General features: G+C 30.7%; 3 protein-coding genes across 3 annotated transcripts; 2 read left to right on the top strand and 1 right to left on the bottom strand.

Annotated features, from left to right (window-relative positions):
- The first annotated feature begins 104 nt into the window (after nt 1-104).
- Nucleotides 105-1774, top strand: LOC127284597 (ribosome biogenesis regulatory protein homolog). The gene is made up of 5 exons (XM_051310123.1): nt 105-322; nt 529-787; nt 882-1183; nt 1244-1423; nt 1563-1774. The coding sequence occupies exons 1-5, from the start codon at nt 177-179 to the stop codon at nt 1693-1695; spliced, it is 1020 nt and encodes a 339-aa protein (XP_051166080.1). The 5' UTR covers nt 105-176; the 3' UTR covers nt 1696-1774.
- An 831-nt stretch (nt 1775-2605) lies between these two features.
- LOC127284596 (uncharacterized) lies at nt 2606-10417 on the top strand. Its single transcript, XM_051310122.1, has 4 exons — nt 2606-3200; nt 5754-6285; nt 9282-9428; nt 9715-10417. Exons 2-4 carry the CDS (start codon nt 5890-5892, stop codon nt 10201-10203), a joined length of 1032 nt encoding a protein of 343 aa, XP_051166079.1. The 5' UTR covers nt 2606-3200; nt 5754-5889; the 3' UTR covers nt 10204-10417.
- On the bottom strand, nt 10408-12157 carry LOC127284598 (uncharacterized). The gene is made up of 2 exons (XM_051310124.1): nt 11842-12157; nt 10408-11575 (listed from the first exon to the last, which is right to left on the bottom strand). The coding sequence occupies exons 1-2, from the start codon at nt 11945-11947 to the stop codon at nt 11028-11030; spliced, it is 654 nt and encodes a 217-aa protein (XP_051166081.1). The 5' UTR covers nt 11948-12157; the 3' UTR covers nt 10408-11027.
- Nucleotides 12158-12498: the final 341 nt, after the last annotated feature.

The following is a 12498-nucleotide window of genomic DNA, read 5'->3' as shown; positions in this document are numbered from 1 at the left end:
AAGATTTAACGATTGAAATACTTTTTGTCCAAAAAGTGCTGTGGATAAATATCAGCCAATAGAATTTGTGAACATCAATGACGTCATTATACTCATACGTATGAATTTGAATTAAAGTATTATTAAACTGTAAACACGTGTGTAACTGTATTATTTATCGTTTTCAATTTTTAACAATGAATATTGTTAGTGAAATATTAAAAAAGTCAGCTGAAAATGATAAAATAAAGGAAATTACAGTGCAAAAGGATATTGAACTTGACATTGATGTAGGAACTCTTTTGGCATCTGATTACAATGTAATCGACAACAAAAGTTTTAGGTAACCTCAAAAATTTCACAATTTTTGCGACTTATATTTTAAAAATATTTTACTAATTAAAGTAATTCATAATTATTTAAATTTATCTACTACAACGTCTCTTTATTTTAATCCAATTTATAAATAATATGTTAATAATTACAAAAATATTCTGCACTAAAATAGATATTTTGTCAAAAAAAATATTTTTCTACTTTTATTTACAGCTCGAATCAAGAGGAGTATTTGAAAAATTTAACACGAGATAATGTACAGTTAATAGTAAATAAAATTTGGGAATTACCAACAGAACGAGTGGAAGAAGCGATTGTTGCGAAATTACCAAATCCCACATTTGTTTTGCCTCGAGCACGTAAGGTACCTAAGCCAAAGCCATTAACAAAATGGGAGGAATTTGCCAAAAAGAAAGGAATCACGAAAAAGAAGAAGGGTACCTCGAAACTTAAATGGGACGAAGTTCTTCAGGTAATAATAATTAGAATATTATCTATAATTTCTTTATCGAAAAAACCATTTTAAAATATTTTTATTTTCTTGTATTTTAATAATTTTTTCTTAGAAATGGGTACCCGGTTATGGTTTCAAACGTGCTGAAGCCGAAAAACAAAAAGATTGGCTGGTTGAATTGGCAGATGACGGTACACCAAAAGAGGATCCATTCCAAGCGAAAACCACCGCAAAACAAGAGAGACAAGCTAAAAATGAACTTCAAAGGTTACGAAATATAGCAAAGGCAAAGAATGTAAAAGTTCCTCGAGTTGGACTTCCTAGTTCTGATCATTTCAAAAGTTCACGACAACTTGCAACGGCAGTAACAGTCGCACGAGTTTCCACGGCATCTGTTGGAAAGTTTCAAGACAGGTAAATTTTGCAATAAATAAAATAATATAAAAGAAATTTAAATTTTATTTCTTTTTTTAGACTTCCAAAAGAAAAAGATGCTAAGGATATTGCTTCTCAAGTACCTGGAATGAAAAGAAAACGTGAGGCACCTCCAAAGAATGCTTTAGAGGAGAAAAAACGTAATGTCGATGTTTTGAATGGTATTCTTAAGAGTAGGAATAAAATACTTAAAGATGATATTGGAGTGCCTTCTACAAGGTGAGTTTATTTTGAATTCGTTTCTTTTTTAAATCAATAAAAGAAAGGAGCTAACTATTTACGCAGGAATAAAAAAAAGTATTTCTTTACAAAAATCATTTAAGCAGGAAATTATATTTTTTTTTATGTTATTGAATAGTACGTCAGTACCACGCGAACGAGAGGGAAGGAAGAAAAAGGCCGGCAAACCTGGTAAAGGAGCGAAAAAGCCAAAAGCAGGCAAAGGAAAAAGGGATCCACATACAAAAGTAGGTGGAAGAAAACGAAGATAGAAAAATTAATAACTAGACACGTATGTTTGTAAATTTTATTTACTTCCGACTTTAATAAATTATACCATTAATTTTCAAACTTTTAACTCTTTTTACTTTTACTAATTAATTGAAATTTACAGAGAATTGATTATTAACTTAATTTTTTCAATTTCCAAAAAGGTTTGAAAAGATTTTTAGCAAACATTTGGAAATTAAAAATTATATCAAATGTATTTAAAATGAAATTGAAAAATTTTAAAGATAAATTTAAAAAGCTATTTTAAAAGTAATTTAAATATTTTAGATATATTAAAAAAAAAAAAATGTTGAAAATAGATTTGAAAAGTAGCTGATACAATTTTTTAAAAATTTAAGAAAATCCATTAGTGAGAATAAAAGGTTTAGAATTACTAAAACTCGTATGGAAAATCGATTATTCAGTTTTTGTCGAAAGGCAAAATACATTTTGCAGAAATAATTTACATACACTCGACATTTGAATAACGAGGAAAAATTATGTTCAACGAAACACCTTTAAGGTAATAAACTAAAAATAATATCTCTACTTTTTCATGAATAAAAATATGTAAAATTATTCCAATTTGAGTAAAATTTTCTTTTTTAGAACATGCGCAACATTCTGTTTTAAACGTGTGCAATTATTTAAAAAAAAAGAAGAAGGCATTTAAAATAAGGATTTCTCATATTTTTTTTAAAATGGTAAATTTTTTTTTTGCTATTAAAATGCTAAAAAAAATTTAATTAGTATATTTATTTTTAGGCTTTAATTAATTTTTTTCTACTTTTAGTGGGTGAATAATATTTTTTAAAAAAAATTTATTTCAATTTTTTGACTAGAATAGGAGGATTTTTTCATTTTAAATAGCGAAGAATGTCGTTGGGATAGGCGATCGCAAGGTGAGTGAAATATCGACTAAGAGCCAAAGTGTCGGGGGAGCGTCACTGTCAGGCGGAGGGCGCGGAAGCAATACACACGACGACGACGACGACGACGACGGCCTAGAATCGAAAATTTGACGAGAGGGTGGTGTTCTTGGTTTTTGTGTGTGGCAATATACACAGCACCACTCGACACAGATCTCGTAGGTTTCGCGGCGCGCGCGCTTGTCGAAGTCTCGATGCGCGAACTATCGAAATGGTGGTGTGCTGACCAAAAGGGTGGAGTGGTGGTTACTGGAAATTTGCCAGAACATGGGGAAGTAACGTGTCTCTCGCGTTCGTGCCCCTAATCGACGACTTCTTGTCGGTAATCTGGTCGTTCCCCGTTCTGGCAACTGTTTGCGAAAGTGAATTTAAAAAGAAAGCAAAAAAAAAGAAAAAGAAAAAAACGCAACCAACACCCCCCCCCCAAAAAAAAAAACAAAAACAAAAAATGAGACCATTAAACGCACTTTGGCACGTCGCGACCGCGAGTGCTCATTCTCATTTTTCCCTCTATTTACGCGAAATGTCACCCTAAGCAGAAATCCCGACAGGCAGCATTGGTATTCCCAAAAGCGTCGGTACGAACGCAAGAAATAATTTCAGTGTGTCTTTAAAAAAAAATTAAAAAAGAAATCAGGGGTGCCTGTTTTTTCTCTCTCGGTCTGGTGCAAAAAAGCTCAAATTTCACTGACACTTTTGTATCTCATAACAGATCAAAAGTTTGATTCAAGATCTGAGAATTTTTCTAATCACTAGTTTCTGAATAATTGTGTAAAAATTTCTTTCTTTTTGTTTGTTGAAGGAAAATATTTAAAAACTTTTTTCTCTATCTAACTTACTTAAACACTGCGGTTCGATATGGAAATGTTCAATTGGTACATTCTATATCTAGATTAATTGCAATCACAAAAGACTCTAAGTCATAAAGTTTTATAGATCAAGGTAAAAAAGTTTGGAATAAAGAGACGATCTTAATATAAATTAAACATCCTGAATAACTTTACCTAGTAATCTTATTTTAATTTTCTTTTTATAGTCAAAATATGAAAAAGAAAAAAAAAATTAGAAAAAATCTCAAAATCAGAGAATTGGCAACTTTTGCACCAGATCGAGTTAGAGAACAGGTTTTTTTTTTATGTTGTTGTTGCTGTTGATGTGGCCGTTTGTTGACACTGCTATCGTTGGCGAGATCCTTGTTCTTTTCCCTTCCAATCGGAGGTGTCGGGGATCTTATTTCATCGTTTAAAAAAAAAAATTAATATTAATTTTGATTTTAACAAAAATGTGAACTGCGAACAAATTGATCGCACCAGGGCCACCAGCCAGCCTTCTATTTAGAAAGAAAATTTACGCTGACTAAACGCTACTTTGTAGATGATTAGAAATAAAAAGCTCTCACCTTTTTTTTTTTGAAAAAAATTAATTTTAATAAGGACAGAGGACACTGATTGGTATCGTTCCTCGATCTCTGGTTCGAAATAATTACACCTCCACGCTTGCTTCGCTTTCTCGTGCACGCTTTAATCAAGTTATCGTTCGTTCAATATTTTTCTTTTTTTTTTTAATAATTCTCGTGCTTACTCCTGTCACGTTTGTCGATTTAGCATGTTATGCTTTAATACATTTCCGTAGACAACTAAACTAATTCATCACGAAACAATTTTCAGGATGGTAACATTATATTTTAAAAAAAAAGAAGAAAAAATAAGAATGGAATATTTCATACACTTGGTAAAAAAAGAAAAGAAACAGATTTATAGTGGATAATAATTTTAATAATTCATGAGTTGTAAAGTTGAAATATTCTTTTCTTTATATAAGCAAGATTTGAGTTTTTAAACGTTTGTATAGTTTATAGTGTTTTTTTGCTATGTTTTTCGAAGAACGTTAGTTTGAAAAAATCCATAGTTAATTATTACTTAGATTTTATTTCTTTCGCTCGTTATCCTTTCTGTTTTAAAAAAAAAAACATTTCCTTATTGAAAATGATTGACTTGTCCTACATTTATTTTTCTGATTTTTCACCCTTTTTTTGTGACAAAAATAGGTCACGCCCTGTGGTGTATTTTCGGTTTCCGATTATATTGTCACGCAATTTCTAAATCTTATTTTTATTTAATTAATTTAAAAAAATAAATTTATAAAGCTGTGCTTATCAAGAAAAAAAAATATTAGAAAAAAAGGAAATAATGGAACTATTTTAGTCTTAGGTTCTTTTTTTTTATTTTAAATTTCATTCTTTTCTTAATTTACCAACATATTGAAAATCCTTTTTATTATTCTGTTGTATAGAAACTTGACCTCATTCTTTTTCGCTTCAAGTCTGTTAACCTCGATCGTTCTAATAGATAAATTTTCGATAAAAAAGATAAATCAGAAGCAGGAAATAAATTGCGTTGTTTGCATAAAAAGTATAGACTATAAAATATTACATAGTCGATACGTATATAAAAAAGAATATTTTTTTTTCTTTTAAAATAAAAATTTGTTTTTATGCTTTTTAATTGTTTGAATTATACAATTTTTGACGTAAATTATTATACAATTTGACGATATTCCTGAAAACTCGGATGACAATTTGTTAATTGCATGATTTTACAAATGATTGAAAATTTCTAGATTGAGATTTTTTTTGTTTTCAAGTTTCAGCATGAATCTAGTTGAAAATTTTTTTAATGAATGACAGAATAAAAAAAAAGTTGCATTGCTCCAATTTATCAACTGATTTTTTGAATACTTAATATTGCACCATATAGTAGCTTATTTTGCTATTTTTCAAATATTTCTATTTTATCTTTCTCTCTTATTAATTTAATTTTTTTTCAATATAAAATTAAAAAAGCTTTCAAGTTTAATTCCTTGTATTTAAATTTATTTTTTTTGTATTACTGTAAAAATTGTTTATTTTTTAAAATTAAAAAATACGACAAATATCTAAATTTTTATGCAAATGGAGACAATGAAGTTTCTAAAAGTCAGAAATAAAAAAGGAGTTGAATGCTTAAATTATCTGTTTATTAAAAAAATAAATAAATAAATAATGCGAGTAGTAGAGAATTTTGTAGACGTGATTATTTATCGATGTGCACAAAAAGTCTCGTTTAGAAAGAGAGAGGTTCTTGCATTTGCAGCCCACCACCACCACCACATCATCATCATCATGCTGATAATTAATTCGTAACCGGAAATCGCCTTTTCCCGAGGGCGTTAAAGCGGGAAAACCAGGAGGGAATTTATTTTTTTGGGAAACCAAGGAAATAAAGGGAGATGTATGCAGCAGCGGGTGGTGCTTCCATTGCCAATAGAAGAAAACAACAAAAGCGGTTGCAGCTGAATAAGCGGTCAGATGTTGCGACTGCATCAGCTGCAGCTGCTGCAGCAAGGATCAAAAATACTCCAGCAACAACTAGTCACAATACGAGAAAATTTTCACGTCCACAATCATCATCAACACTATCAGCACCACCAACGTCGTGCGCCTTCCATTGTATAGAACGACGACGTCGGGTTGAAAGGTGCCAGCAATTGGCCCCAATTTCTCCTATACAATTTCCCATTTCACCACCGCCACTATCCTTAGAATCACCAAGCCCTAATAAATCGTCAAATTTTCCATTTCCACCGCCTTCCATCCTCGGAGTCTCTGCTACAGAATTACTACAGGTGGGTACCACTGCCTGCTCACTTGGATTCGGACGCTTCCCAGGATTTTCCTTTTTTTTTTTTTTTTCTTTCTTTCAATTCAAAAAATATTTATAATTAATTCACATTTACTATTCCGAAGATATGGATTTAAGTTTTGCCAGATAACTCGGATTTGTTTTGCCGAAGATTGCGCGAAAACAGTTATTATCGAATTCGAATTCATGAATACTTGGTTTCTTACTCCAGTGTTGAAAGTTGACCTGAACCATATTTGTTTCTAAGTTGTTTTTAAGACCTAGATTCAAACTTCGGAAACTTGTTTGTCTACATAGAGACACACTTGACAAAAGTGGGTATTTCTTTCTGTAATTCTAAGAAATCAGTTATTAATGACTTTTCTTATATTATCTTTTGAATAAGAAACAAGTTAATAATATCTTTTTATAGACTTATAAACTTTTCCGCAAAAAGAAACTTAATTATCTCAAACGAGAGGGTTTGAAAAAATTTAATATAATAGAGAAAAATTCAAAAATTAAAATTGTAATTATTACCTGGGAAGTTGTCGTTCCTGGAGCCGATCTTAGCTCACTATCACGGCTACGGAGAACAAGATGCCGCATTTTTCTTTCACTAACTTAGTAAAAAAAAAACCACTCAAAAACAATCGACACGTAATAGTCGTGATGCACTGCAAATTTAAAACTGGCATCCTCAATTTTCTATATAAAATTCTTATTCGGCTGTCTGGTGGCGGCGACGACGACGACGACTACGACGATGATGATGATGATTATGATAATAACACTCTAGGTTCGCCGGTAGGCGGATTGACACTACAACAAAATTAAAAAAAAAAATTATTTACTTTTAAAAGCACTGTTCCAATTTTTTTCACATTTATATATTATTTTAAAAAATCTTTCACGGAATTTGATCTTTGATAATTTCAAAAAAAAATTCCATTCATTCATTTTTTTTGTTACTCCTCAATTTTCTATTCTTTTAAAATTATTTTCATTTTGCTTTCATTTATTTAACATACTTTTGTTTTCTGTTTGTAGCATTTTTAGAATACATCTCATCGAGAGCTAATTTTTTCCGACCTTTAGTCAAAAAAATAGCTGATTGGGACAATGCTGAAGAAATTAAAATCAAAAATTGGACATCGAGTGAAGGTTGTCATTCTCACGCCACGATGACGCTCGCATCTTTATTAAAAAAACAAAAATAAATAAAATGAAGCGAATCGACGAATCATAGGAATGAGAATATATTTTTTTAGGAAAAAAAAATTTAGAATAGAAAAATCATGTTTGGTGGATTCGCTTGGACGATGCGTCATGTGGAACGTGATGGAACAATAAATTTGGTATGGCCTACGTTTCTACGTCCGCTTACCCGCGAACCAACTCTCAAAAATATTTCAAAATCAAAATTCAGATATTAGAAGGAAACTAAGGAGAGAAAGAGAGATCATCGAAAATATTTTTTTCAAAATAAAAAAAAAATCAAAGGGAGAGAGAGAAATATAGTTTTTTATCATCGATGAAACATAAAGACGTCGTCGAAAAAAAAGAGTTAATTTTTGATATAACTGTAGCTGTTTGTAAATGAATAAACGGGATGCAGGCGGCTCTGTTAATTAGAAGGGAGAAGCAACGATTAAAGGGGGGTAAGAGAGTGAACTTTAGAGAACTACCCTCCAACTTGGCCACCAGACTCATCCCGCCGCTTCCACGATATCCCCCGAAATCTTACGCTTACGGGGTAAGTATCCTGCCCTCTAATCTTCAGTCGAAGAGGAACAGTTTTCAGGAATTCGATCCACGTCTCCCGTCAAGAAATTTAACTATTATAAAACTATATTTTTCAATATGTAATTAGTTTGCTATTTTTTCCCCTTTATTCTATTTAAAAAAAAACATCACTTCTTTAAAAAAAAATCAAATATTTAAATGATTAGAAGATTATTTTAAATTGTTTCAAATCACATTACAGTAATTTTTTTTGTTTCCTTTTTATGATTGGTGACGAAAAAACAAATTTTGTTGTTGTGTGTACATTTTTTTTTTTTTTGTTGTGTTTTTGAGTGAAGCAAGTTAATATCTTAAATGTGAATATTATAATTTTATAAAATTGAATTGAATTAATTTAAACTTTCAGAAGATTATTAAAAATTCAGAAGGGAATCTGAAATATTATATCAATTTGGAACTACAATTTTGTCCGATGGATATTTTATGAAAACGGTACTGATTGCAAGAAACGTGTTTGTCATTTGCATGTAAAAAAAAAAGATATTTTTTTTCTTCATTTTAATAAAATAAACGAAAATCAAGTAAACTTGTAAGCTTTTTTTTAATGATGTTTTTAAAAATTTTTTAAATAATTTTTCTCATATAGTACTATTTTATTTTAATGCATGATTTCATTTCTTTTTAAAACGCGTTAAAAATAATAAATTCAAATAAGGAAATAAATGTCTCATATTAGAAAAGTACAAGCACTAGAAATAGATGTTAACGTAAAAAAAAATGGTTTAATAATAAAATTGCTTTATTTTAAAAGAAAATTCACTTTTTACGAATAATGAAAAAAAATGTAGTGTACAAAAATGTTTTAATGTATTTGTGTAGTGTAGTTGTATATTTATTTGTGAGAGTGGCAGGAGTGAAAGTTTTGTCAGCATGCTTTTTTTCATTTTATTAATTTTTTTCTAAATTCATTTTTTCAATTTTCATATTCAAATTTCTTTTTTCCATAAAGCGGCGCGATGCTAAAAATTCAAATTCTCCTCCTTATATATTTTTCTAAATTTCTATATTATACCTCTATATAAAAATCGTAGACAAAATTTTTTACTATATATATTATACTATATTCTTATGTCTCAAGTACGACTAAAGGAAAGTACCAGAAAACTTTAGTAAGAAACTTGTTGATCTAAGAAAGTTTCACGTTGAGTGATATAAATTTTTTTTTGTGATAGAAATAATGAGAAATTGTTACAGTGCGGTGGACAAGCATCGAGTAAAGCAGCATGGCAAGGATGCAATCGACCTCCACATCTAGAATCCCCAGTCTCTCCGCAAGGATCACGAGAAGGCTACAAAACCAAACAATGTGAAGCTCATCGACGATGGATGAAAAGAAACAGGGTAATGTGCTCATAAAATATCAACAATAAATCACAAAAAAAACAGAGATAAAAAAGAGAAGTAAGCTTCCAACTTTTATTATTTTCATTCGAGGTCCTGCCAACTTTTTTTCTCTATATATATATAATATCAAGATTTCGTTTTCATTTCAATTCATATTTATTTTTTTAGAATATGTTTTTAAATATATATCGAATATATTTTGAAAGGGATTGTAATTAATTTCCAAATTGAGAAAAAATTATTCTTTTGCGAGAAATTTGATCGAAACAAATGTGATATTTAGATACGAGATGCGAGTTACTGTTATGGAAGCAGTGGAGAGGACGACGAGGAAGAAGACGGATCTGGTGCACGTCGAACAGGTGAAGTGAGTGCAGCGGCAAATACATTATTATACACTGGACTTGGAACAACTGCACTTGGCCTAGTAATTTCTTTCGTTGGAACGGGAGAAAAAGGATTCCTCAGCCCGGAATTAAGACTAATTGGACCGTCACTACTTTGTGCTGGTTTACTATGTTGCTTCCTACGGGTGTTCCTCTGTATTTGTCTATGTCCCTGTGGACATTGTCGTTGGAAACCCTGTCCCTGTGTCTCCAAGAAAAATCGCAAAAAACATAAAGAGGAAGTGCCCTCGCTGGAACCGTCGCTACCAACAGCTTCACTTTTATCGCCCTTGTCACAACCGGCAATGCCTTCATCCTCCTGTATAATTTCACCAGTGACAAGAGGACGTGAACTTCTACTTTCACCTGCCCAATTACCTGAGTGACGGTCCCGATAATGAAAATCAAAAACTTTTTCTACAACACAAAAAAAAACACAAAAATTTTACTGCCGGTACCAGAGTGGAGCGAGAATTTACGTGAAAAATCAGAGTTACATCCACTCGCGAATCGTTATATATATAAACTAGTTAACCACGATTTAGTGCTTTAATTGAAAAAAAGAGAATTGAGAATAAATAATAAGCTGATGTTTTCTAATTCTTTGTATATTTATTAACAGGTTTCTATTATGAAACCCCATTATTTTTAAATAATTTTTTTTCTTCAAGTCATTCAGAAACATGTTGTCTTTTTAAATCTTAAAAAACAACTAATTTTTTTTTTTGTTAAAATTTATTCCTTTGAATTTTTTTTCTGGATTGAAATTTAATCTAACACTCTAAGGAATACTGACAAACCACTGTTACAAAATTCGAAGACGAATTATAAAAAAAATTAAATTCTGTGCAAAAAAAAAAAAAAAAAAAAATTGCTCCAAACTTTGCGACGGCAGTTAAGGTTATGCGACAATTAATTTTTCATCTTGCCAATAATTTTCTTGTCTTTCTCTTTTTTTTTTTTACTGCTGGCAAGATACATCAGTCTTTTTGATTCGACTCAAATTTAAAAAAGAAAATATATTGTCGCACTACCCTATACATAAGGTGAATTTTTATTCAAATTCTTTCATTCACTCGCGTCTAGAAAAAGATTCATTTTTTTTCCCCACATATATACTTCTTTTCTTTCTCTCTCCCTCTCTCTTTAATTTAAATGTCTATTTACTTTTTCAAAGAAAGGAAGTTAGAGGTGTGCCATATGTTGACAATCAAGATAATTGGAAGTGCATCTGATCGGAGGTGGAATAACTATAAATAACAGGTGTATCTGAGGTTGTTGCGTCAGGTGCCGCTTGAATGGTGAACAGTTGTTCCTCATATATTGTTGAATGAGCCGATTCACTTTTTCTATCGCCATTGCCTGACGTTGTTCCCGGTGGATTATCACCTTTTGTTGCTTCACGATATTTTTGTAGATAAAGTTTCAATGGTTCAACATAATTATCAAAACCAAGTGTTGTCATTGCAAATAGTATATCCTCACCGTTAATTGTTTTTCGTTTTTCCATATGACATCTGTCGCTTGCTTCCGATGTGATAAATGATATAAATTCTGAAACACATTCTTGTACACACTCACGTGCATCCTTTGCTATTTTCCCCGATTCAGGAATTGCTCTCTTCATAATTTTTGCTACATTTGCTATCGGTAAGAAACGATCTTGTTCACGTAGAGGTCCAGCACGTCCTCCACGTTCTCCACCTTGTAATGGATCACTACCTCCATGATTAGAATCGTCTGTATTTTCTGGATCATCTGCTTTCAAAGTGACATTTCTCAAATATTTGATTTTTAGGTTAGGTTTCTTGCATTTGTCAACATAGGTTAAAATTTTTTAAAAATATTAATTTTACTCTTATAGATAATTTGAAACCTAAGAATGCAATCAATAAACAAAAATGAAAACAAAACACAAGCAGAAATGAATTGTTTTCTGTTGACAAAAATAACAATTGAGTTTAGATGGGAAATAAAACTCTTTGTTAAATAGAAATTCTAAAAGAAATTCTTTTTTAACATACCTTCTAAATCGCCACCGATATAATTACCGGCTATTCCTCCATCTCCAAGAAAAGAAGATGAACCTAGTGGACCTCCATCGTCGCCACTCTCACCACTGTTTTCCATCTTTGGATACGTTTTTGCGTTTTTAACAACGTAGTTTCTTTTATAATTAATAAATATGAATTGTATCCTCAATTTTCAGAATGTTTTCTTCTGATTTTTAAATATTTTTTACTTAATTGTTTATTAATAATTTTTGTAGTATAGAATCGTATGGAACGGTATACACAAATGTTGTGCGTAATCCCCACTTTCAGACATTATCAGCCATAGACTACAAGTTTTAATGAGAAGGTCACACAACTTTTAATTTTCATATTCCTTAATTCTTCCTTTTTTTCTAGTTATTAAATAAATACTTTATTAATAATAAAGTAATTAGTATTCGTTTCCTTTTTAACAAATAATCAACATTAGAATTTGATTTTTTCTTATTTTTTGAAAAATTATAAATTCCTATTTCTTTTTTATTCAGTTGGCGAAACTGTCAATCGGTTAAATTTCGTTTATAAACGTAAACACTCTTAACGTAACTTACGTACATTACAGCTGTCAAAAGTACACTAAATTCTTATTGGCTTATAATAATATTACCAACCAATCGTAAAAGAATA

This window comes from Leptopilina boulardi, unplaced genomic scaffold (assembly GCF_019393585.1).
Source record: "Leptopilina boulardi isolate dan_hultmark-lab unplaced genomic scaffold, ZJU_Lbou_2.1 LbouV2_325, whole genome shotgun sequence".
In the NCBI taxonomy this organism is placed as follows: Eukaryota; Metazoa; Arthropoda; class Insecta; order Hymenoptera; family Figitidae; genus Leptopilina; species Leptopilina boulardi.
This window is presented reverse-complemented; position numbering and strand designations above follow the sequence as displayed.